Raw genomic sequence first — 27,440 nt, 5'->3', positions numbered from 1 at the left:
GAATTTGGGCCAATCCGAAAGCACTACCACGTGCATTTGGTAGACCACTCGACTCGCGTTGGTTGTTCTACTTTTTGCTGTGCCACACCGTGTTGACGAGAGCCAACCAGCTCGAAACAGCTGTCCACGGTTGCCGCATTCTGTTGATTCTCGGTTTGGTCTCTATCATGTCGCTGTCGTGTGAAGTTTTCTACGCAATCCGATCAGCCTTGCAGAAGTTTGAGTCATTAACAGTGAGTACGGTTAAAAACCTCGTAAATTTCTTTGAAGGCGTATTTATTGCTAAATTTCTGTCGCCTATACTCTTTTGAAAAGGTTTGGCTCTGAGATTTTAGGATGAGAAGCGGTATACTCTGTGGAGAGGTGATTGCAAAATAAATAATACATTGTGTCAGATTTTGCTAGCATATAAGAATAACACCAGTGTCGTAATTAAGGAAACCTCCAGATTAATATATGTGACGAAAGAAATGGTAAACGCCACAGCTGTGCAACCATCGAGTTATGGATGCACTTGAGAGGTTTGCTAAGTACTCAAGAATCTAGAGAGGCTACGCCTCGAGCAACTTTCACGCTTCTTTCGTGCTTAGCAACCGCCTCCCCCCCCCCCCCCCCCCTTGTGTGCATCCATAACTCGATAGCTGCACGCTGTACGTTTACCATTTCTTACTTGGAGTCGAGATTGAATGGGACAGCATTGAACGAATGGATCTTGGGACGCGTATCTGGAATCCCCACAGATTTTGCAGGGGCGGATGACATCATCACCAATTTGGCAAAGGAGAGAGAAGTTGGTATCGAGATCATTGAACGCACTCCCTAATCTTTGATTATTACTAGTAATAATAATAATAATAATAATAATAATAATAATAATAATAATAATAATAATAATAATAATAATAGTGATGAGGATGATGATGATGTTCAACAAGCGAAGCTTGGGATAGAACTTCTTGCATATATGAATGGTTATCAACGTCAGAGCGCCATCCACATCAACAGCAAGATATTTATAGCTGCTTATCATTGAAGATAAGCTTCATCCTTTGTTTAAAATACTCAAGAAATCGTGTCGCTTTACTAGTTGCATGTATCTGAAAGTGGGACCGTCCTATGATTATAGTGCGGAAGATTCGAAGTGGTTCCGTACCCCTTCAACACATTACAAGCCTGGTCGCCAAGCTTTCTAACCCAAGTGAAAACAATGCATGTTGCCTTGTCAAAATCCTTGAAAAACTGACTTTATAGACAAATTACGTTTAGAAAAGTATGTGGAAAGATGTATCGTGCTCAAGCAGGTAGATACGGAACCCACACGGTTTCAAAAACATAATTCTTGGCCACGTCAGACGGGTTGCTCAATCTCTTGACCATCAGAACCACGTGGCCGTCTAGTCTGACTTGGTTTCGTAGTTATCTAGTTATCTTAAAACTGCAATGTCTTTTGTACAGACATTTTGGAAACGCGTGCTTCCGAAATGTCTTTGTTTTAAGCAACATTTTGAATTGACGTTGCTCACTTACAAAAGCATTTCATGGAAGTGCATGTAAATTCAACATTAAGATTAGTGCTTATCTTATTTTGTGAAGTAGTCCCTGATAACGTTCCTATCCCGGGGCCATTAAACTATGGTGATGTGTCGGGAATGCCTCCAATGTAGTACTCCCCCAACAAAATTCACAGTCATAGACGTTCTTTTTATTTTCCGTCAGTGACAAAGGCATAGCCGGAAAAAGAGAGTCGAAGTTCTCCCGCAGGATGCTTGCCACATGAATCTAGTTTTGTGGCCAAGCTCCCACCAGTCTCCTAAAGCTCAGTGGGATAGTATTGGAACATGTAATCGAGTATGCCTGTCACTGATTTAAAAAAAAAATGCTATCCTTTGTTTACCATTCTTAAAATATAACATCACATAATTTGTCTCAAAATTCAGCCTTGAAAAGAGAGATGTCAAGATTTTGAAGCTTTACTGCAACCAGTAGAGGAAACGTCAGAACGAAACTTGAACCACATGCGTAAAAGACAGGCCGAATAGTTAATAAAATGTAATCGGCTAAATGGAAAAGAGATGGAGAAAATGTAGGAAGACCAGTTGCCGTGGATAGCGATGTTGAAGAGTTTGTGTCAAAAGCAGAAGAGAAAAAAGTAACCTGTTACGGAAGGAGACAATACACTGTAACGCACACGAATGAAAGAGTAAAGGTGTAAGATCTCATGAAAAAACCAGACCATCGATTGAGGCAGACGGGGAACAGAAGCTAACTAGATCAGCCACAGTAGTATGGAATAGATCACAGCCAAGAAATAAGAGAGCGCTTCCGGCAGAGGCACAAATTCAAGGGCATTTTTTTGTAGCAAAAAAAAAATCCCTAAGACGGAAGAAGAAGACAATAAAAACACACATCATCAGTTAGCGCATGTTCGCAATGTGCAGTTGACGTTTGGGTCTTACAAAACCACTGCTGATTGGAAATATGTTTTCATGCAAAGCATGGAGGATGAAGCCAATGTTAGACCTGGAACTAGAGAGGGTTTTTCCAAAGCTCTTTGAACAGCTTTTAATGTCTTCAGATGATGCTAAGCAACGGAAGCTACCCAAATATAGTTTTGCAGAAAACGTTGCTTTTGTGACGCATCGACCCACAGAATTCTCCACAAAGAAGAAAGTAACTGTCCATGGGTCTGAGAAGTTGGTTTCTAATGGTGATCGCCACTTTGTTTTTACAAGACCAAAGGCTACCGTAGATTCTTCAGAAAAACACGGGCAAATTAAATGAAACTGTTCTGGGTGGTCAGTCACCCAGACGAATTTGGTGTATCTGGCACCGAAAAAAAGGTCACTCACCGAGCGTGGAAATTTTCTTAGACTTAGCCATGAACTACTGTTTCGATACAAAGACATGTTTATAATGGAGGATCTTGAAAAGATAGACCCTTCTGACTTTAAATGCCGATACAAACAATACGAAATGGATCGCCTGAACCACATGAAAATCACCTGGAGAAAGCTATTGAAGAAGTAGCAGTTGGGAGGAGACCTGAATGTTGTCCAACAGGATGTTGCCCATCATAATAGACATTCAGGAAACTATCAGGACATGAATTGATCTGCTTAACGACTGCAGCTTGGAATTCCCTACCAATGCAAATCACAGGTTCATCGAGCTTTCCTACCTTTAAGAAACGAATGTACAAGTTTTTATTAAAATAATTGTGATTTGTTCATGTCACACATACGCAGCACTATTTATCATATTTATAATAATAATAATAATAATAATAATAATAATAATAATAATAATAATAATAATATTGGTGATGCCTTAGTTGATGGTGGTACCTTGGACTAGGAGTATTTTCCAGTAATTCATAGCCTCAGCGATGTGGAAAAAAATAGAACCTTTCTGTGAAAAACCATCCCAGAAATAAACAAAATAAAACGGAAAAAATGCTTGGCGAGTGGCAGAGGAGAATGCTGAAAGAATACATGGGTCACCAGTTTTGTGTGAGATTATTGATGATCGGCTAACTGCAAAAATAAAGTTTTTGTTTAAGAGTACCAACACACAAGGACACCTGTTCCCTGAGAAGGTCGTTGGCTTCTCCCAAGACTTTCACAACGATAGGGTCATGGAACGTCGGAACGATATACAGAATAGGGAAAACCGCAGTTGTGGCAAGGGAGATGAGGAAGTATGGTATAAATGAACTGGGCATCAGCGAGTGGAGATGGGGTGGTTTTGGGCGTATGCGTACACAAACAGGTGAAGCTCTGCTCTTCTCAGGAAGAGAAGATGATGCACACCTGAGTGGTGTAGCCATGATGTTGAGTAAGAAAGCGGATGGCTGTTTAACCTCTTGGTTACCAGTGAAAGACGGCATCAGCACATCAAGATTCAGCTCGCGTTACATAAGAACCACCATTGTCCAAGTGTATGCCCCAATAAATGATGCCGACGAATTCAAAGAGGCAAAGGATGAGCAGGTGCAAAATGTCATTGAAAAAATCCCGAAGCATGATATAGTGCTCTTGATGGGGCCTGGAATACAAAAGTAGGGGACCAGCAAGGTGGTGAAGAAGGAGTGGTAGGCCATCACGAACTGACTGGAGAAAAGTCAGAGAATGAGGAGCGCTTTGTCGAGTTATGTGCCAACAACAACATGGTCATCACAACAACGTTGCTTCCCCATAAAGTTATCCACAAGTACACATGGGTATCACAATACACCCGAACCAGAAACCAGATCGATCACGTTGCTGTCTGTGGAAAGTTTACACTCGCGCATTCCGGGGGGCTGATGTCAAAAGCGACCACCAGCTAGTCATTGCAAAGGTTAATTTGCGGCTGTGTAGATCAAGGAAAAAAGTGAGCATAACAAAGAAGTACAACATCAAAACGACTAAGCTCAGAGTGCTTAGAGTGGCACAGAAATTTTTAAAAGATCGAGTTTCGAAACAGATTGAACTGCTTAGCAGATGGCCAATTGAGCAACAGTGCTGATGATACCCAAGATGTGGAAAAAGATGTGGAGAAGATCAAGAAGACATACCAAGACACAGCTGAAGAGGTGCTTGGGTTCCAATCAAGATCAAGCAAACCATGGATCAGTTCTGAAAGCTGCAGTAAAATCGATGAGAGAAGAGAATTAAAACGGAAAATGGATTCCATCTGGTCCGAAAGGACTAAAGAATGGCACAGATATGCTTACTCAGTTAAAGACAAGGACGTGAAGGAAAAACTCAAAAAAGACAAGAATGATTGGGTAGAGAAGATTGCCGAGGGAGCACAGAAAGTCGCAGAACAGGGTAATCTTAAAACAGTCTACAATGCCACCAAAAAACTGTCAAACAAGAAGGGAAGGACGATGGATATGGTAAAGAACAAAGATGGAGTGCTGCTGGTTAACCAAGATGAAATTCAGAAACGATGAAAGGAGCATTTCCCTGAAGTTTTGAATCGCCCAGCTTCTGAAGACGCGGGAGATTTTGATGGGGATTATGGGATCCCTGACCCTGAAATCGCTGTTGACGCACCAACAAGGGCAGAAATCTATGCAGCACTCAAAGAGATGAACAATGGAACAGCTGGGGGAGTTGATAGCCTGACCATCGAGATTCTAAAAGCAGACTTGGAAACTTCTTTGGATGTCTTACATTACTTCTTGCATAAGTTGTGGAAGCAGGAGCCACTTCCCGAGTATTGAAGACGTGTGGTGATAGTGAAATTAAACTTTCTAAGAAAGGCGATCTAACGTAATGCAGCAATTGGAGGAGCATAACGCTAATGGCAGTAGCAGCAAAAGTTCTGAGCAGAATCGTTATCACACGCATAGGGGACGGAGTCAACATAAAGCTGCGTCAAGAACAGGCAGGCTTTAGGAAGGGTCGTGGTACAGTAGAGCAAATATTTATTCTGCGCAATATCATCGAGCAGTGTATTGAATGGAACTCCAACCTTTATGTATGCTTTGTCAACGAGAAAGCGTTTGACAGAGTAGATCGTGCCACATTCTGGAGGATCATGAGGAGCTACGGCATTCCTAAGAAGATTGTCAGGATGGTAAAAGCTATGTACAATGGAAGTGAGTACGCTTTACCTCTGAGAAACCAAAAACAGCGAGCGCCAAATGAAGTGTAAACATAGTCACGTGGTCATCTCTACCACCAAAACAAAGGCAGTAAACTATTCCCCTTACGATTTCAAGGCGTAAATCATTGCTTGCTATTGTTTTATCCCCGCATTTAACATGGCGCTCAGAACTGTAGATTTTTAATTTCGTCCACTGATACTAGTTACTTGTTGAATCACACAACACCCTGAAGCTCTGACGCACCACATTTCGCAATAACTAAAATCATCCCTTACTTTCCAGAACATTATCACGGTCACTCGGGAACACCAGTTTCTTACATATCAAAAACATTACCCGCGAAGTTTATGAATATTACTACGTGCCCATACCATTTAACAGAACGAAAACTTAAACTTTGTCACGTTCGCGATCCGTCGACAGATACAGGGGAGAAACAGGTGCAGAAGGCGCGACTCGCCCAATACGTAGCGCACGCGCAGTAGACCCCTCTTTGCCATTTGAGACTTAAAAATAAATCCTATATTATACCTTGGGCTCCACCCAAGTAATAAAATTTCATTCATTAGTCCCGGGAGGCAGCGCAAAAACTCTAAATGACAGCGGTTAACGGCTGAAGTGTTAAACACTGATGATGAAGGACATGGGGATGTATGCAGAAGAAGAAGTGGAAACTTTAAGAAAAGACACTGGATAACAGAACTGACAACAAGTGTCGATAGGATTCAGCTTTTTGCTTGAGACAGTCGACTCCCATGTTTCCCACTGCTAGTAATCCGGAATTGGGAATTTTCTTACACATTTTATTACTAATTGATTTCACTAAGTTTATTACAAGTTGATCTGATCAATGTATATATTGATAATAGTGAGTACCTTACGACATAACTGAAAGTCATTCCCTTTGTAGACTCTTTGTACACCATTGATGCTCTGCGGTCGTGCACTTTTGGTTAGTGATATATTATAATTTTCAAGAGGAAAAAAAAGTCTAATAAAAACGACTCTTGTCTAAGATCCATTGATATCTTTGCTTACATAATCTCGCTTTGATATCGGGTAAGTGAATATTGTTTGGTTGACATCTACTCGTTCATGGTGCATCGAATTGCTTGCTTATATTTATCTCTTTGTCTTATACGAATACCTGCGTCTAGAAAGCTAACTATAGTAAATGTTCTTTCGGCCAGTCTAAAATATACGGGATTACAGTTTGAATATCGAACTAAAATTACGAATTAATACGTCACTTTTATTCTTGCAACATGGCCCTGTTCCGGACACTGACGGCCAGCGTGGAAGCGAAAATGAAATTATCATGAACCTTCAATCTGTTTCGAATGCAAAGAGGTAGGGGAAGATTTTACTTTACAAATTTAAAAGAGAGAGAGAAAATAAAGCAATAACTTGTTTCCCTTTGCAGATTAAAGCGATATTGCATTACAGCTTTTTACGCAACGAGATTACGCTTAAATTCAAAGGGGAAGTATCACGAAAATTTGATGTCGTTTCAAAACCCAAAAACGTTTGTCTGACAACAGAAGCAAAAAATAATTGTCTAGTTTTGTTATAATTTATCACTTCAGCACAATAAAACTGTCGATTAGTGCTTCTGGCCAGAGACAGAGTTGGCCGGTATGGATTGAAACTTGAAAAATGTTAGGCTAATGTTTTTCAAGTTGTCGCACTTTTGTTTCCAAAATGCGCTAGAACAGAGTACGAGTTGTTCCTGTCAAGAATTGAGTTGATTTCTCTCCTCTCGTTGTTCTAGAATTATTTTGTAGTAAAGCGAAGGTCTTATTTCACTATTTTTAACAAAAAAGGTCAAAACCCAGAAAACAGAAATTCGTGGGCGATGGTGGAAATAATGCCTGTAGCAGCTCTATGGCCGGCGGCGAGGTGAATGTAAATTTGTCTTCGTCGAACACTGATTAATTTAAAACTTGCAAGTGATTATTTCTTCACGGTTTAATAATTTTGTTATTTTTCTTTTGAAAACTTTAATAGAAGCAAAGATTCTATTGACAAATTTTGCAGTGTCCTGCTAAAGTTTTAAGCTTATGCGACAATGGAAGCCTTTGCATTTTGTACAATAAAATAAAATTAACGTGGACGTGACGCCGGTAGCGTTCAAGATATATCTATAGATTTCGCTTACTGTACTGTCTTTGTTTCCTGTTTTGAATGTCCTTTCAAATTATTATAGTAGTAATAGAGTTGATTTTCTTTGGCGTAAATATGTTTTTGACCTTTCTCAGAACTCATTTTACGGCGAGGGCTAAAAGAGGGCTATGTAAAGTTGTGGCAATTATTCCGGCGCCTGACTAAATATTTTCAGAAAAAAAAAACAGTTCATTTTGCTGAAGGACTGTTCTGAAGGCCTAAATCTACTCAGAAATTCGGATGCAATTGTGAAGAACAACTAGTGTTTTCTTTGGTGTTAAGTCACCTAAAACTGTTTTCAAGGGGTGAAAATGACGTTAAGAGAGCGAAATAAAGCCAGCCACAATTTTCGGAAAGCCATCAGCATCTCGTAATTTCGGGGATTAGTCATGAGAGTAACATGTTCCCTAAAAGTTTCCGCGATTGAAAAATTCAGCTAATATATCTGAACAGATCAAACTGTATCAGCGTACGCAACTATCCCATTTAAAGACTTGGAAATCAGAACATGTCCCTTGAAGCATTTTCTTAAATATTCTTGTTTGGCGTCCCCAACCGTTTTGGTTACAAATTGTTCATGAGTCAAATCAATCACATTGTTTTTCAACCAACACGGATCACAAGGCACTTTCAAACTGGGCAGCGGCAGTTGTTAGCCCAATCTGGCTGATTCTGTTTTTGTTTCCCGTGTGAACGTTGGCTGGTTTCTCTCCGTTTTCACACGTACCTGTTAACCTCGAGGAACGCCATGACCATGCTCTTAGACTACTGTGTCTGAACTCCTTGAAAATGTTCTTCCTTTCTCTCAGTCTAATAAGGATTGCCTTAAATGCCTCTTTGAACTCTTTACTGGTGATATAATACACAAGTGGATTGGCAGAGGAGTTAGTGATCACGAAAAGCCCAATCTGGCCAACCACCAAGTGGAAGTATTGGCTGCCGGCAAAGCTTGGATCAATGAGCAGCCACAAGCGGAGAGCGTTCAAGGGAAACATTGTCACAGCGAAAAGAATAACCAGAGGTGTGAGGATGCGTTTTGTTTTGTTACTTTTTTTCCAGATTCTCTTGGCTCGTGCACGATTTGTTGGTGGTGGCTTTTTTGTGTGGTCGTAATTATCGTCAAGTGCCATTGAGTCACGAAATTCAGCACTGGTACACACTCGCTCCTTGCTCCTCAAATACGTGAATGCGATGACAGCCAGAGGAAGGACATACCAGACAACGATGAGAGCTACATAATATGTGTAAACCATCACTGGCCTTCCAGACGATGTAGGCCAATTTACAAAACAGATACGTGAAGTCGAATCGTAAACCATGAGAGGGTACAAAGGAACAGAGGAAACCAGGAAGGATGCTGTCCACACAGCCATGATCGCCAACGTAGTCCTTAACCGAGATCTTTTCCAGAACTGGTAGCGGTTCGCGCCAACAATATTTCTGTATCTCTCGATGGCAATGGCTGTTATCGACCAAATGGAGGATCCAAAGAATGTTTCCTCGGTGGGTATCACGTACAAACAAGCTGCTTTCCCCAGCAACCAGCGAGTTGGGCTGACGTATTTGGCCACCGATACCGGGTAGATAATCGCCAGCACCCCTATATCTGCGATGGCCAAACTCAACAAGTAATAATTCATTGAGGTCTTCCTAAGACGCCTAAGGACCACAAGACAGACTAATAGGTTTCCAATGACGCCCAAGAATGCGATCGTCGACCACAATGTGATTTGGAAAACTTTTACTGCAAAAGGTTCTTGAAAGTACGTTGGAACCGGCGTCCCATTCTCAATCCAGGCGGTCACTGAAGACGTGTTTAGGGTTTCGTTCATAGCTCTTGTTCTCTGAGTCATCTGAAAAGGAAACTATGCTTTAGGTCTCACCGATCCAACAATATCTTATATAAAAATATATACAGTCCCTGAACAACAGTATATGAGTTACTGGTCAGCAAAAGTTCAGCTGAAATTACCCACGGAGAAACTGATAGAACGCAGAATCAAACTTCAACGAATCGATTGTTGCACCCCAACGAATTGAACACAATAGCGTTACTGAGTTCCACAAGAGTCGGCAACAGTTTCAAACGTTTGACATCAAACTACAATGCAATAGGAAGTTATCCTAGAAAGGACACCGCAATGAGAAAGATCAGATTAATTTTACCTCAGTTGCGGCAGTGGAACTAGCCGGCCTCATCCTCAAAATTGGAGGGAAAAATAGACCCACTCACCCATTGCTGCTTTTCTGGTTAGAATTTCAACTTCTTTTGACGTTCAGGCGTAACCTTCTTTAGCGGAAATAGTCTCGACATGAAGCTCTTTAGAGCGACTAAAAAAAGTAACGAACATTAACGGCAAACATAGCCTTGAGGGGCATAGAAACGGTAAAAAAAAAAGTAGATTGGTTTCTCCGCGCGTGTCCCAAATAATAACCTGCGATTGTTTGCCCTTCAGCGTTAAACAAAATTTAGTATTCCTCTAGCAAACCACATTTTCGTGAGATAAGCTGAACAACTCCGAAATTAGGGTGAACAAATGGCTCTTTGTGGCTTTACTAAGAATAGCGTCTCTGGCTGAAAACATGATTAATGGATGCTTTATGGATACTTTGTAGTTTCAGTGATCGGGACTTTCCAGCTGTGCGATGCAACAACAGATTTGGTGAATGAAACATTTTCCAGAGTTTAAAAAAGCTATTTTCTCTTACGAAATCATCCAGGTATATTAAAAAATCCTTTGTTTCTAAGGCATAAACCGTGAACAAAGTTCAAACGTATATTTTCAGTGTTTCACTTTGCGCCTAACAGAGAGGAAATTAAAACTACTGTCATAATGATTCTCTTTGCCGTTTAAACGTATAGAGAGACGTTTAAAAATTTATGCTTAGACACTGAAAGTTGTTTGGGGTCACTACAAAATAGGCCAGTGAATCTGCAAACAATTTTCTAGGTAAAAACGGTCACAGAACACGGATTTCGTATGAAATTCACAACAAAATCGCAGGTTTTCAAATTGGTGGGCTAGAATTTCGACACTGGCCCTCAAGAAAGCGTCTTATGGTTATAAATTAAGTTCTTTTTCAAAGATTCATCCTCCCTACTTATGATATTTCGTAATATATACTTTTTAAACGAATGACTCGCCGTATCGACAACAAAACAGCGCTACAGTAGATTTACAGACCTTGGGCAAAATCAACGCAATCCAAGCGATCTTATCAATCCTCAATAGTATCTAACCTCCCAAATTTCCTTTGAAACAAGCTGCTGTCCGCACTTTTGGGCAATGGCAATCCAAACATTTTATGGGGACAGCCCTACACCTCGGTCTTGCATATGACAATAATTCTCGTAACCAAAAACTTCATTAAAAAAATTCAAACATAAATTTTAAACATTAAGGTGTGGCAAATTAAAAATCGGTGACAACCTGTACCATTCTGCTATTCACATGATGAACGTCAAATGATGATCAGAAAATCAACAATGGCTTTAATTGCGCTGAAGGAAAATTAATAATAAAAGTAATGAAATATAACCACACAGGTGTCTTTTAATTAGCTCAGCTCGTTCTGATCAATAACTTTAGTTATTGAACTTTAGGATTTCATACACAGAAAATAAAGAAAGTGAAACAATTTTGCAAAGTTTGAAAATCAATAACCTTAGATAAAAATGAAAATGGCTAAAAACAATGAAAACCTCCCGGTAGTGTTTTTGCTTTTTCGCCGTTTATTGCCCTAAGAAAGAGAAACTGTCATGTAATGGGTTTTAAAAACTCTTTCAATTGTATAGGTCATCAATTATGGTTTTCAATCTGCGTTTTTCCTTTCAATTTTATTCGCTCCGCTGGTTATAATCAAATGATATTTATGTTTAGATATTAGAAATTAACCTTACTTAAAGTATGTTGCTTCAAATAAATCAAGTATTCACTATCAATAAATTTCAGTTGTAAGTTTGCTCAGACGGAACTAATTTTTTTTGTGCCTTTTGGCTTTGCCAACTTCTAAGGTTTGCGAAATGGAAAATGATTTATAATTGCGAAAGAAGATTTACATTAGGAATTAACAAATGCTTCAGTGTCGTGCAGTTAAAAAAAACAAGCATGGAATCATAATAAATAATCGTGTGAGATTTCTCAGAATGTAAAACGTTTTTCACGCTTTTTTTTTCAGTCCAGTTTACTCGGTCTGCGAAATGAAAAATGAAGATTTATAATTAACGTGGAAAGTTTATATTCAATCTTAATAGATTCTTCAGTCTTGTGTAATTAATGCTGATTGAAAAAGCGGTCATTAAATGAATGAAATCGAAAATCACTTAAAATGGAAGAATGCGTGTGTAATCAGATTGTGAAATGAAAAACCAAAATAGGCCTTATCACGGTTTTCGACGCCATTTTACTCCCGATTTTACGAAAGAAATTAGTTCTCAGGTGTTACGAAATTTTGAGCTGACGCTTTGCCTTAGGAAACTATAGATTCTCTTTAAAAGTAAATTCCCAATTTCTGAGGCGATTTATGCCTTCCAAAATGAACCGTTGGTTCCCATGTTAAGATTTCTTTCACGTGCGGATGGAATGGTTTTTCGGCAGTATGATCACAAAACAGCTCTCCCCTGATCCATTTGCTCGGCCTGGAGCTCAGAAGGGTCGGTTGCCACAAACAATCGGAAAACTTTTGAAGATAACATCGTCGGTTTCATATGATATGGATTTTATTATTTGCAGTTCTCAAACTCATTGATAATTAAAAAGCCAAAGACAAAGGAAATCATGCACCGCTATCTGATGGAAAACTCCTCGTTTTTGCATCCTAAATTTCCCCTTGAAAATCAGTTGTTCGAGATGTTATATCAAACACGAGACACAGTGTTTGATCACAATATCAAAAACCTCGAAGTTCGTCAAAAATACTTCGCTACGCGTCGTATTTTCAACCGTCTCTTCTCGGTGTTTGATATGTGATGAAACACTGTGTCTCGTGTTTGATACATTACTTAAATCATAGGCCTTAAATGTCACGGTTTTCGACACCATTTTGACGAGTAGGCAAAAAGGCTTGAAATAATACCAACAGTGTTTGTATGTCAAATAATTTTCATAAAACATCGCTTCTATAAAATTCATGAATTGGAAACTTTTGGCACTAGAAAAAGGATTTTAAACTTTCCATGAACCGCCGTGAACTGCTACTAAAAAAAGTTCGCGGGCAAAAAATACAATGAAATGTATGGAAAGTTCAAAACGCGACTGGCGTATTCTGGCACAGCTATATCTCTCCAATTTTTTTTCTTAAAATCCTTTTCCCAGTGCCAAAAGTTTCCAATTCATGAATTTTTCAGAAGCGATGTTTTATGAAAGTTATTTGACATCAGATTCTCATAGAAACACTGTGTTTGCTTACTTGTCAAAATGGCGACGAAAACCGAGATAAGGCCTATTCTAATAACCACAGTAAAGAAAAGTAACAACTTTAATGTGAGGTGTCAGTGGAGTTGAGAATTAATTTTATCTGTAATTTGGATTGCATGTGGTGCGATTAATACAGTTTGTTGATCTGTTCGGATTCTTTGGTTGAAACTTCAAGTCGCATAAAAGTTTAGCAAACGGAATCTTATTTGCCGAATTCGCGAGCTGTTATTGTGTGTACGAAAATGCTTGCCGACCTTATTTCATATTATCTATATTTTGAAAGAAAAGCAACAACTTTAATTTGAGGCGTCAGCAATGGAGTTGGGAATTGACTTTGTTTGTGTATTGCAATGATGCGATTCAAGGATACGTTTGGACTCAGAATCAGTGTAGACTCATCTATTTTTGTTTCAGAAATATAAAGAGAACACCATGGGTCCATAGAAAGAAAGACCACAGAAAATAAAAGAAAACTATGAAATTACGAAGTGGCTGGTCAACTTTGCACGACGTTGGCATCAGCGTTGCGACGGACTTATTTAGACCCTGTCACGGCCGATAATGGGAATTTGTTGCTTTTGACTGAAATTTCATGTGATGAATACACAGCTGACATAAAAATTACTGTTAGTAATGCGTGGAATCAAGAAAACAAACAGTGCTGTGGAATCAGAAATTTAGATCTACCTGATACATTTAATAAATGCAAAACATCTAATAATACATCTTCAGTTCTGGAACTATCAATAGTAAGCCAGTGCAAGTACTCACAAGCTAGCTTAAGACTCAAGCTGTGAATCAGATAACATAATGCCAACGCAAATTACCTTTAGACAAACATTCCTCGTTACCTTTTCAAATTCTTTTTTTTTTAAACAATTCACCTCATGAAATCCTTTATGAGACCTATTAAGGCAGTCTCACTATGGCTAATACGTTTACCTTCATTCCAATAATGCAAGGTATTTTGATGCAATTCATGACCAAATGTAAGTTGTTGTTAACTAAAGACCCTGTATTGTTACATCCCAGAACCCTACTGTTTTCTTTATTAGAGTAGCATACATTTCTAAGAATAATTGATGAGGTGTTTTCAAATAGGTCACGCATGTTTGCCTTGTAAGTTGAGGTATACAATATTTCCGCTGACGAGGAAGATTCGTGTGGAAATTTATTTGTTAACACTGAACTTTTTTGCATTTAACATTTAGCGAACGTTTTTCAAATGCTTTTTCTTGTTAGGGAAAGGAAACTAAGGCGTTATTTTGACAGGTTGTTTGACAATTTTGACATGTTCGTGTATGAAAGGTGAACAAAGTGCCGTCAACGAACTTGTTCTAAAACTGGAAGGACAGTTTTTAAACAATGAGGTTTACCTATACGAGAATAGAAAAATGCTGACTTATCAGGGAATTACTTACACGCGTGCAACTGGATCCTCTTAAGTTGGTTGCACCTCAGCTGATTTGATCTTGCAATTGAAACTTCCGATCGAATCTTCTCTCTGTTCTCTTTTTATACCATTCACCTCACAAAGTAACAAAGTAAATTGCTTCTCCTTAATTTGTCACGGCGGTTTTAAACCAAGCAATGTATCGAAGAAACTGTTGATACTGCTGAAAAGAGCTCCAAAAAACGAGTAAAATAGCCAAGTTTTAAAGTCTTTCTGGCAAAGAAAGCGTAGGCATAGCTCCGTCAAGTCTTAGAGTTTGATAGACGTCTGTATGCATCGATGTGGTGGAGGACAGTTCTTGTTGGTCTTTATGTAAACATCTGCAAAGTGTCCTGAATTTACGTAACCGCCTCTTCCTTTGTACTTTAAAAAACTAAGCGCTTAAACTAGGCTATTTAACTAATTTTGAAGTGCTCTTTCCAGAGGTGTCAATATATTTAAGTTACCTGACCTACAGAAAAATTTAAAATTACCGCGAAAACGTCCTTGTCTTTTCCCGATTTCGTATACTTTGCCAGTTTTTCTGGCGCATGAATTAAATTTGACGCGTCCAAAATTCAGAGGGTTAAATAGGCGTGAAACCCTTTGTTTCTTGAGTTCATTAAAAGTAAGGCTTCCAGGTCCTTACTTTTTTAAAATGTTGTGTTATACTTTTTCATATTGAAGATGGGACGAAATCACCTGTATACATTTTCATTGTCAACTTATCGTCAAAATAGACAGGTGTTGCCCACTTTGAAAACTTCTGTGCAATGTATGTCAGGTCAATATTTCTTTATTTTAATTACATTGCTAGCGAAAGAAAAATAAAGCTATTTCAAGAACTGAAATCGTTAGTACCAACACAAGTTAAAATATAATTATCGATAGAGCATTTTTGCAGCTACGCTGCAAGAAAATATGAAATTGTTTCGGTTTTAATGTATTTGGTTTCGCTTATTTTCTCACCAAGGAACAATAATTTCGTGTGTTTTTCATCTTGCGGGCGGGTTGGGGTAATAAATATTTGAATAAGCCTCGTTGTTTCAGTAGACCGGAGAAACATGGTGCCAAAACTGTCAAAGCCTGTGAACTCTAAACAGTGGCCCTTGATCAAATGAAGGAAAAGTGTCTTGCGTGTGATATGCCTTGTTATCAAGCCGATGACCAAGAAGCGAATTACTCGGAGATCGAAAAAGGCACTCTGGCAATACTGGAACACACCTGCTGAAAGACCGAAATTAACAGCTCGAATAAAGTTCTTTGACTTTCACTCGGTGAAACATATGAGAATGGTGTATTATTCAGTGAGTAACACAGGCATACTCGGAGAAAGGAAATCCGCGTGCTCCTATCAGGAGTCGAACCTAACACCTTCCGATTACTAGTTCGGATGCTCTACTCAGACTAAACTACAGACGACTCGTGGGAGCTAAGGCCATTAAACATTATTTTAAAGCGAAACGCTCCGCATTTACGCTTTAAATGATAGCATTTATTCTGTAAGTAACACAAACCGGAAAAACAGCGCATTCATATAAAGAGTTGTGTTCAGTAGAAATAATAAAAGCGATTAATCTTTGAATATTACCTTATTGGGCTAACATTTAAGAATTCTCGCATTGTCACAAGGAATTTTGCATATCAGTAAAATACATACTATAGGACTGATCACTACCTTCCCCTAACGCCTCTAAGTTATGTAATGTGGAACTTACCGAAAATCTGCAAGTTGGCGTTAACAATCGAACAAGGCTTCTATACTTCCAAGGCGAGCCGCTTAAATGTCTCGATTAAATTCAAAATCATTTCGTTAATAGTGGCAGTCCCCGCGGTCAACTGCGCCAAGTCAATTAAAACTGGGAGAGAAGCTGGTTTCTGCTATTTTCAGGTGGGAAAAAGTGCTCTTGAATGTAATTTGCAATAGATATCTTTGTACTTTATGGCCCGGGGTTTGGAGTAAACAACCTTACAAACAATGCCGCATTCGGCTTCTAATTGGTTGTCGTTTTTGACCAATAGGGAAACATATTGACGCAAAAACATGTCAGTTGAAAACAGCTTTATCAAATCTTGTACTCGGGCTATCAGTTCAGGAAATGTGTTGAAGTTCTATACATAGCTGATGTCACAAATGTAACACATGCTGATCAGTGATCAGGTTTCCGTTGACAGTAACCATCCACAAGTTCCAAAGAGGCCTAAGCCGATGACGCCAGATAATCTAACTGAATGTTTTGTTCGCCCGCTTAAGACTCAAAGTGGATGCCATGGAGACCGGAGCTGACGTGAAAAAGATATAGAATACGCTCTGAAAAGAAAGGGCTGAAACAAAGGTGTCACCTCTAATAAGACATTTTTGCTTTTCAGTAGAAATTACATTTTCTGAGTGAAACGGCTGTTGCAGAATCTTGTTGATCTTTAAAACGTCCATTAGCCCTTTGAATCCTAGGTGTGTGCTATTTTTTTCAATGACTTTTTGGCAATAAATAGTCTGAACCACTTAATTTCTCCATAAATGGAGATACAATAAAAACATCTGTGGTCTTAAGAAACTGTGGGCTCAGGCTAAATTGTCACAAGTCGCAAGTGACGGTTGTTGTATGTTCGAGCGAGTGCACGAGCACGAATCTGGTAAAATCATCGTTTTATAAGTGTTTTTTCGAGCCATTTTCCTCTGCAGAAGCCCCCAATCGGGCATCAATAAGCTGGAATGTGGGTAGAGGCAAGCCTCTGAAAGATAACAGACGTGAGAGGTGATTTCATGCTGACTGAGTCGCCAAACATGCTGTGTAGCAGACATGGAGGCCCACGGGTGAAGTTGCAATTGTCTCTCTGGCCGTTTTGTGGATGAATTCCAGGGCCTACCAAGGCAATTTGGGCGAGTTTGGAGTACTAAAATATTCAATGGATTCGAAATTTTGGCTGGATACCTATGAAAAAAAAGCTATGAAATGGAAAGAGCAGGAGTTCAACGCTCGCGCTATGGCTAAATTACCCAGAATTCGTTTCGGGCGTGAACGAGGCAACGTGAGATACCCAAGACTGGGTCTGATAAAATGGCTGAAGTATAGCCCGCGGAAAGCGTCGAGAAAATAAATTCCAGTTATATACCAAGGTCTGACCTTGAGGTTTGCTGTAAATGTAGACTTTTCATTTTTGAACAAATTATTTGCATTAAAAATTGACGATAAATAAGTGTAATTTTTGGTGTTGTTATTTGGCCGAAAAATTGGCATTTTGGGCTTTGTTGCCAAACGAATGGTGATATGCGGCGAAAAGTCTGTTTGCTGGGTGTGATGATTGCAATCATGACATCTGCTGGTGTAATTCACACATTATCATGTCGTTGTAACTTAACTTAGCAAGAAGCAAATCATTGAAGCAAGAACGTTGTTTTCCACGCAAATATGCAATTGACGACAGATGACCTTAGGCTAAAATTGAGTTGCGCTAGTGCTCATTTTTACAACTAAAACGCCAAGGACATCAGCTTTTATTTCCTTTCAACAAATCGATTTAAATTAAAATTCTCTTACTATTTACAGTGCCACATTTTTCTTTTTCCTTGCGTTGGCGGAGTTTGTTTGCTCATGTCTCTCAGCAAAAAAATCTGGGAAGAGTTCCGGCTTATATATCTAATAACGCCATTTACAATATTAATTCCGTATGTTGGTAGCAAGGTATAAGATCGTCTTGTTCAGTCAAGATAACATCCCAACGAGTAGAGCTTCTCGAAGGACTAAAAATATTATGTTTCCCGCAAATTATGTTCGTCGTTGTCGGTTCATTGTAATCTCGTGACATCAGCCTGCTCATCGTTCAAGTCAACTTGGCACAGAGATGACTGTGAACGTTGTAGTACTAAGTCTATACATTTACTTAATTACTGGTTCAGTGAGAAGATTCTTGGTGATTCCTAAGTCATGACATGAGTAGAAAATAAAACTAACTATTTCCTAAGGGGCCAGTTTATTTCTTTATCCAGGAATGTTTCGTTTCGTGAGATAATCTATCCTTCGAGATAGGACCTTCAATGTAAAATCGGCCTTCTTCTGTTCGTGTTCCACACAAATTGGGTAGCAAATTGTTGAACGATTTGCTTTTACATTTTTCTATGTTAAATGGTAGTTCTTTTAATCCCTTTTTGTGGCCGCCCTAAGGTTTAATTTCTCAGCTAAGGTGGCCAGAACCTATTTATTGGCGCGTTGGTAACAATTTTGAGTCGTGGTTCTTCGTAAGAAAGATTTCACCGATTTGTTTGATTTTTAACGTCCTAAATGGAAACTGTCTGAATTTTACGACGATGGCATTTACCTGTTTTTTTTTTTTGTAAGTGTGCGTGACTGTTTGAAATATGAGGGCTATTTTAAAAACCTCATTTTTACAACTGAACAAATGCCCATAATTTTGAAACCAGACGACAGATCCGTGTTTTCCTTTCTTCATCGAATGAGCTTAGAACTCTAAAGTTTCATTGCTGCAAGTTTTAGGAAAATCGTGACTAAACAACTGGGTACACAAAATGCTGGTTACAGTTAATATGCTATCCTAATTTTGTGTTAGCTGACGTACAACTATCGGAAGACAGAACATAGACTATCATCCATTTCAAAGCCTTAATGCCACCCAAAGCTTTCTTGAAAGAAGCCTGATATTCGGGAACCTGCTGCAAACACTCTCAGCGTTACAAGAAGGACACGTTTATGCCGTATACGACGTAAAATTGAATATGTTTTATTCATATGACTTACAGCATATTTGTGCCTTCTGTTTTCCAAAACAACCTTACCAATACAAAATACAACATCCATGGAAATACCTTACCAGTTTTCATCACAGTGTGTGTCTTTTCTGAGGAGAAAAAAAAGCCGCTCAGTCAAATAACTGCAGCCATCCGCTTTTCAACCGCAATGAAAACCTTAGTGCTTGATAACATATTCAAGATCTCTGTTTTTGTTGTGACTGCATTCCTACGGGTAGCTTGGCACTTGGAGATGGCGACTCTTGATATATGATTTCATCTTAAAATGATGTTTTGTCAAATTCCCTTTGAGAAGCAACAAGTTTAGTTGCAGGGGACGGTACTAGTTCCAAAATCGTAACTCACAACTTGACAAGTGACTCCGCGACTCAAAAATGTGACTAACTCGCCAATAAATAGGTTCGGCCCCCCATAAGACACGATAAGAGTTTGGAAAAACGCTTTGTCATTGACAGGTACATTTTGAAGAAAATTAGTCCACGCAAACTTTCAAACGCACGTTACATGCAAAGGAACCCCAGCAGTGACAATAAGCATTATATCATACAAGTCCAATACCTTTTACCTTGGACAGAAGGTTTCCAACTCAATTTGCCAACCTGTATCGGCTTTTTATTGTAGTATGATCATATCTACAGGCCTGATTCAAACATGGGTGCAGTGTCATGTAAAGGTTATCCGAGCCAGCAACATACACCGTATATTGCGAGGTTGATAACAAAAGTAGATTTGACTGAGTGACTGACTGACTGACTGACTAACTGACTGACTGACTGAATGCTTGATAAGAGCTATTAGCGTTTAATCGGCCTGTACATATGAAGGGGCCGAATAAACCCTTGTTATCTTCCAAAAATACTTAGTCTTTAACTAGGATTTAAATCTCAATTTTGGAGTGATTCATGAAAGTGACCCAGTCTCGGTTCTGTCGATGCAGTACTTTCTAACCAGTCTTGATTTACGCAAAACCATTTCACATTGCATTTCGAAATAGTATTTGCTCACTCGAGAATTCTCCTACATCTTCAAAATGGCCAAATTCCGAGGGAAACTCGATATAGTGGACTATCAGGGGACACTCCGCATGAAATAAGTGCCTTTTCTTCGTGTCCCTCGCAGTGTGCGAAAGGGAAGCCGCGGAATTTTCTTCTCGTTCTTTTTTTCCCTTTTGTTAAAGTATGTATAGCCCCATGCACTAGAGCCACATATTTAAGAAGTTGTTTTCTTGTGGTCTTTTTGGGAAGATTTAAGTTGCCAAAGTCTCATTGTAATGAATTTGTTCCTATATCACTTGATTTCACTGTTTGCAGGTCTCGAAATAACTACTTTGAATAATTCAGGACTGATTTATCACAAATCGTTACTTCATGAATCCCCAACATATACATTTGTCGGTTTTTTCCATGCCTTGTTTTTGTTTTCATGACTGTTTCGTCAGCTTGGAAGCCGTGAAGCAAATGAAAAATTAAGCACCCAATGTTGAAGATAAATATCAAATTCACTTTGCGTTTTTTTAACTGAAAATACAGAGCGAAAGCTATTCGTTACTTTCTTAAAGAAACAACTTGTTAAAGCTACCTTGGAAAATAATTACCAAATGAGATCAAACGCTATAATGAAACAAGTCTTCCTTTTTTACAGTATATGTTTTCGCCCTCGTCAATTATACGGCCAAAACTGTAATGAGTTTTGAGTTTCCAACAAAAGAAAAATAATAAAATAAACAAAATTACCTGCTTATTTACATCGCCAAGTTCTAGTCATCTTAGGCGGTGATGTTATGGGCTAAACTTACAACTCAATGTATTTGTTAACACTTTATTTTTATTTTAGTATCCGAATTTCCTATTGCCATTGGAAGTTAAAATAGAATCACTTTTAAAGAGCCTTTTCACTGAGTTCGTGCTCAGCAAATTATTTTCTCACGATGGGGCATTTAATGAATACTACTGAGAAAACTATTCGTTAGTTTCTAAAAGAAACAAGTTGTCAGTCAATCCACCAAGAAAGATAATCTTCCATTTCAGACACAACATAATAATGTTTTCGCCCTTTTCTGTTTACACGGCCCAATTAGTAACGAGCGCCATGTCCATCGGAGTATACTTATAGTTTCCTCGAGCAGAAAACATTCTTACGAAAAGAGCTAGTTTGAGGACGGAAACCCGAGGTCGCCATGCTGGGCTTGCTCCTAATTCAAACTTCAATCTCAAAATATGCGATACCTTGCTGATATTTCAAATGGGGGAAATCACTGAATACGAACCGAAGAATTAAACGGCATTAAAATTATTAAGTGGAATAAAACCACCCGCAAGTAAGTAAGTAAGTAAATCCACCAAGAAAGCTAATCTTCCATGTCAGACACAACATAATAATGTTTTCGCCCTTTTCTGTTTACACGGCCCAATCAGTAACGAGCGCCATATCCATCGGAGTATAGATTCCTCGAGCAGAGAACATTCTTACGTAAGGAGCTAGTTTGAGGACGGTGACCCGAGATCGCCATGTGGGGCTTGTTCCTAATTCAAACCTTAACTTCAAAATATACAAAACCTCGCTGATATTTCAAATGGGGGAAATCATTAAATACTAACCGAAGAATTAAACGGCATTAAAATTATGAAGTAGAATAAAAACGACATTCTTCCCAACCGCAAATTACATGTTTCAATGGCTCGCGCCGGGGCATATAGATCTCCCGCTTATTTTCTAGCTATGACATAGACGATTGAGTGTACAAAGACTGTAAATTAATTAAGTTAATTAAACCTAAGGTTTAAATGTCCTTCATTTTTAAAATATTTTCTTATTTTTCAACTCTTTACTAAAGAGTGGGATTCGTGGGAAAAATCAACAAAATTACCCGTTTGTTTTTACTGCCAACTTATAGTCAAAACACGCAGGTGATCAGTGTTGTGCACTAAACTACAGTGCAATGTCTTTGTTACTTTGTTATTTTTATTTCAGTTATCCTGATTGCCATCGAAAGTTAAAATAAAATCACTTCGTTTTTCACTGAATTCGTGCCATGTAAATCATTTTCTCCAGATGTTACATGACTGCAGGAAAATTTGCTTCTTCGGGATTTCATTAAACAATTGAATCATGCCAAACGTTCTTTACTTCTGTGTCAAAGAGAAACAACTAGGCCCCCATCAAAGAAATGAAAATGATCTTGCAATGCGAGAATCATTTAAACTCGAGATCGAACTCTGCCATCGAACAAAATTGGTACATACTGACACTGATGCTGGTAACCTCCAGCTGTTCAACGTTAATTCTAAGCTTTGCCATGTTCCAGTTGAAAACAATCCAACATAATTTCGCAGAAGTATTGGAGAACGACGCAATCCATACCCAAGAAATAAAGAATAACTTTCTTTTGATTAGTCCTTCTTTAGAAACGAAGAAGAGCAAGTGACATTTATTCTGTGAAAATGATACTGACACTTGAAACACTATAAGGCCAGCATCAATCGGGGAATTCGTATCGTCACGAAGTTTGCGTGCAAATACATACATTTGAATTGATGTTATCGTCCCGTTGTCTTGACGCCATGGAAATTATCAAACGAAGTCCTGTTAAATGTAACTTACCAAGAATCTGCAATCTGAGGCTAAGCACCTGCCTCTCCCACTGTAAGCATCTTTTGTTATGTACAAAAAATGTTTTGTCTCTATTGAACCAAAAAACACTGTTCTTTCTAGCTACAGCGCAAAGTCGTTCCCATGTTGTCTGTGTCGAGTAAGGAAGACTAGAAACAAATTTCTATAAAAAATGTATACATATATAACAACCAAGACCTCAACGGATTGCGCCTGCAGTGATCTTAATATCTTGCGGTCTTTCCCATTGAAATTCCGAAACTGGATGGCTGTCGGTCCCAATCGCGCTTTGAGTTTGTTTACCTTCTTTAGTTTCTTTCGGATTCTGCAATTTTTAGGCGCTAGAAGACTCAGAACTTTAAGTCTAAACAATGAAGTAACGGGAGCAACAACCTCTTTTTGCCTTTTCCTTGGTATAAAGTCAATTTCAACGGAGTGGACCAGATTACATTCATTGAATTTTATCTTACTGTTACGTGATTCCGTTGTTTTCGTCAGATAACAATGACCTGGGCCAGGTGTGTCGGTTGTGATAACGAGTCTTTTTTTTTTATTTCAGGCGCGATAAATACTAATAAGCTCCCAAAAGTTCAAACTGACTCATTCCACAATGTATACTTCAACACGAGCTTCAGCACGTCGGAAAACGAAAACAAGAAAAACAAAAGCAAAACAAACAAAAAGAATAACACTATGTATATTTTACAGATATGTCTCGTGATCATTACACTGATTTAACTTAAGCTTGACAGTGTGCGAATGTACTTACATTAAAAATAACAATGATGATGATGATGATGATGAGGAGGAGGAGGAGGAGGAGGAGGAGGAGGAGGAGGAGGAGGAGGAGGAGGAGGAGGAGGATAATGATGATTATTTTATTAGCTGAAGGATGAAATCTTTCTACGAACTGGAGGCACTCACTTTTCCAATCGCGTGGGAAGAGGCGATAAATTTTTCCATTTAAGGCAGAGTTGCAGCACAACCTTTGTAGCTGCTAAAAATAAAGATAGTTTTCACGGCTTGATAGCAGAGAGTTACCGAAAAACAAGAGCAAGTGCTCATACCCTCTTGGAAAAATTGTATTCCATGCTCTTTGTAAAGGTTGTTGCCATGCCCTTGCTTACCGAAGACATAGTATGTAACTATATTACCTATATTGACGGTATCTTACTCATCAAAAGCTTGAGATTTGTTTTGCAACATCCTTTTCCGTACTTACGTATGTGAACGTTTCTAAAATAGCTCCCGTGCAACTGTTTACAGTAAAGAAAGCAGTTTATAAAAGTAATCGAAGGATTAGACCTTTGGACCGCCATAATGTATCATGTCTTGATACATTTGCATTGCAAAGGCGGGACAATAGGATTACCGCAGATTCTATCTGGTCCAGCTTTCCACGGCTGATTCTATTTATGGATGTTTTGGTATTTTGCAATAGTCCAAACTCCGTAAGAAAACTCTTGGGATCTTTTATCTTTAAATCTTTATCCTTGGGATAAAGCTGTCGTCAGTGATATTTCAAGTCAAGCCTGGGTCAATTAGGTTACTAATTGGGTCAGAATATATTGACGCCAACTTCCGAAACGTACCCAAAAGGAAATTACGTTTGGAAGATAAAGCACTGAAAACTGAATTAAACATTATCATCAGCTTAAAACTTCCGCAGACGTGATCGCCACCTAGTTACGGTGACCTTTAGGTTGCAACGGTCTGATGAACAGTTGCGTCGGACTGAAAGCTAAGCTTATACTCGGCACCTACCTTATTACTGAGTATGTAAACTGTTTACAGTGTCCTTCAGTTTTTTTTGGTGATATCAAAGTTAAACGACTAATCTCTGATCTGATCTCATTTTATGATCCAACAATTTTTTGTAAAATTATTGGACTGCGTCTAATATTACAAAAGTCGTTTTTTAAACTATTTCCCAGAGCTCAATCCATAGCTTGCAAACGCAGACGTATTTCTGGCTGTGACACTTCTCTCCGCCAAAAAAAAATGTCTGCGTGTTTGCAATCCTGTAAATCACCATACTTTAGATCGTTCTGCCAAATATATCGCCTGTCTCAAGCTGAAGGGAGAAATAATAAATGATAGATAACAGATTGATAGCCTTCCTGTTTTTCATTGCTAAATGCTTGAATCATCCAAAGACACAAAACACAGGAAATAATAAAAAAATGTTGACCCCTTAAAACCTATTGGCAAACCACAATATATCACATGTGCTTTTAAATACTCTATGTCCATACTTCAAATTTCTTACTCCAAATGGTGGACTGATCTCGACGCCCACTCAGCTCAGGGCATAAAGCGAGAATTTTTCTACAATCCATATGCGTCTCTTCTCACTACCGTGGCTAAGTGATGTTTGTCAGAGGCCTATGTGTCATTTTCATCAAACATAAATCCCATCTTCTTATGGACGAAGTTTAATGTTCGTCATGTCACACTATGAACGAGCTTTTCGTGCCGCTGATAATTTGTTATCTGAGTGTTGATGGGTCTTCTTGGCCTTCGGCAGACCAATCGAAAAATAAAGAAATGCTGTCTGGGCTTTGAAGAATAAGTTATTTTAAAGGGAAATTATCTCAACGGTGTTAGTGTGGAAACTTTGACAAAAAGAAAAATTTCACCCCTTCAATCCAAGAGTGCCTTCAAAATTGCAAATTTAAGAAATGAAGTTTATGTTGAAAATTTGGGTTTTGAATGGCCAGGATCTCTTTCACAGAGGGAATTTTCAGAGCCGGGTACCTAGAGACATAAATGCCTTAAATCTAGTGAAACATTTTTAATATCTATGACTTCAATTCGTTGGTCGTTTAACAAACTGCGTTCCACTGGAGCTGAACTATTAAAATTAGTTTGTTCACTAGCATATTTTCTGTGATCCTCAACTATTCTGGTAAGTTAGTCGTCATGCTAAGATACAGGGAATTCGACCACAAACAAACTCTGTATGATTCGGATACTCGGATGAACCAAAGCGAATGTTATAAGATGTGCGATTGAACCGGGTACACAGATTAGCTCAATGCCAATCTATATATGACTTCAATTTCTTTTAACTGGAGCTGAACTGTTAAAACTAGTTTGTTAGCATATTTTCTGTGATCCAAACCGTGTGCGTGACAATAGGGAAGACCAAATGCTAATTTTCATCTCCACAAGGACGCTATGGCACAGAAACGGACCGCGCACGCTAGACTGTGACTAAGTTAAAATAATATATAATATTTTGGTAAGTTGTCGCCATGCTAAGATACAGGAAGCTCAACCACAAACAAACTCTACATGATTCGGAAGACTCGGATGAACCAAAGCGAGTATAATTAGAGGTATATGGCGATGGAACAGGAACACAATTTTAACTTAATGCTTTGTTCATTCCCATGGAAGTCAAAACCGGTTGAACTTAACACCAAGGGTGATAATTCCAAGCCCTGTTTACTTACATCGACTTATCTGAATACCTATCATGGTTTTTCGACAGGTTCTTGATCTAATTGTTTGTATTGCAATAACTATGACTGGCTCTGTTAATTAGTACATATGTACTTCTAGAAAACTCCCTCATCATTTCCATTTCATAAATCATCAAAAGAACACTACCTGATGGTGCGTTGGTTAAGTGCTTTTCATCCTCGGTGTTATTCACTGCAAGGCTGTACAAGGAGGCTTTCAACATCGGATGCGGATTGCTTCTGTAACATATAACCTACTCAACTCTTGTCGATGGTATCCGATACAGATCAATGCTTCTTGAGACTGTTACATGTAATACATACATACGTTTGCATTTATGTATTACATGCTCTATTTTGATTTCTTTTTGTGATTAGCCAACCATTGATCGTTTGTCATGGGTCACAAATTTTTCATGCTATCTATATTAAAAAGTGGATCGCGTGCTTACGGCCGGCCTGGACGGAATTTAATGTAAAGTATTAATTAAAAAATTAAAAAAAAAAAAAAAGTAGATAAGCGGTGTTTTCAGCCCGAGGGGCATTGAAATAGACACTTTAAATAGCCTATAATGCGTATCTGCGGCATCAAAGGGGTCTGTAAAAACTTACAAATATTGTAACGTAAATCTAGGAAAAACGGAAACTCTACTAAAAACTTAGGCTCTATTTTGATTTTTTTTTTTTTGTGATTAGCCAGCCACTTAACCCGTTTGCCATGGGCGGCTTCAATAGTGTTTTTTAAATGTTTTGACTGAAGATTATGGATACTTTATCTGCAATAAGGGATTGTAAACACAGTATATTGGGTAATTTGAAAATAGTCCTTATTGACACTTTAAAAACCTAATCGCTCTCACTCTTTAACCTTAATTACCAAATGGCTTTTTTTTTATTAATATTTATAAAAGTAGTAGAAATGTTCATTGAGGTTCATGCGATAATTCCCTGCAGGCTGAATGAGGACAATAATCAATTTAGCGTCGCATAT

The 27,440-nt window shown here is 38.6% G+C and overlaps 5 protein-coding genes across 9 annotated transcripts in view; 2 read left to right on the top strand and 3 right to left on the bottom strand.

The window, feature by feature from the left end:
* The window catches only part of LOC146455677 (adenosine receptor A3-like), a 255,846-nt gene that overhangs the window by 120,573 nt on the left and 107,833 nt on the right, over positions 1–27,440 (bottom strand). The window contains exon 1 of one of the 5 annotated variants that reach the window (XM_085094023.1): positions 26,598–26,665. The exons of the other annotated variants lie outside the window; for them this stretch is intronic. The gene's annotated coding sequence lies outside the window, so the exon portion shown is untranslated. Of the gene's footprint in view, positions 1–26,597; positions 26,666–27,440 lie in introns of those variants that run through there. 5 annotated transcript variants of the gene reach the window in all.
* The window catches only part of LOC146455678 (CAAX prenyl protease 1 homolog), a 276,576-nt gene that overhangs the window by 165,566 nt on the left and 83,570 nt on the right, over positions 1–27,440 (top strand). The gene's annotated exons all lie outside the window — the stretch shown is intronic.
* LOC146455682 (uncharacterized) lies at positions 5,290–5,643 on the top strand. The gene has a single exon (XM_085094087.1). The coding sequence runs from the start codon at positions 5,290–5,292 to the stop codon at positions 5,641–5,643; it is 354 nt and encodes a 117-aa protein (XP_084950213.1).
* The window catches only part of LOC146455679 (galanin receptor type 1-like), a 100,612-nt gene continuing 79,557 nt past the window's right edge, over positions 6,386–27,440 (bottom strand). The window contains exon 3 of the transcript XR_014858986.1: positions 6,386–7,064. The gene's annotated coding sequence lies outside the window, so the exon portion shown is untranslated. The remainder of the gene's footprint in view (positions 7,065–27,440) is intronic.
* On the bottom strand, positions 6,577–9,638 carry LOC146455681 (galanin receptor type 1-like). The gene has a single exon (XM_085094042.1). It carries the CDS (start codon positions 9,610–9,612, stop codon positions 8,377–8,379), a length of 1,236 nt encoding a protein of 411 aa, XP_084950168.1. The 5' UTR covers positions 9,613–9,638; the 3' UTR covers positions 6,577–8,376.

This window comes from Pavona decussata, unplaced genomic scaffold (assembly GCF_977016875.1).
Source record: "Pavona decussata unplaced genomic scaffold, jaPavDecu1.1 SCAFFOLD_272, whole genome shotgun sequence".
Taxonomy (NCBI): domain Eukaryota; kingdom Metazoa; phylum Cnidaria; class Anthozoa; order Scleractinia; family Agariciidae; genus Pavona; species Pavona decussata.
Note: the sequence above shows the minus strand (reverse complement) of the source record. Positions and strands in the feature narration are given on the sequence as shown.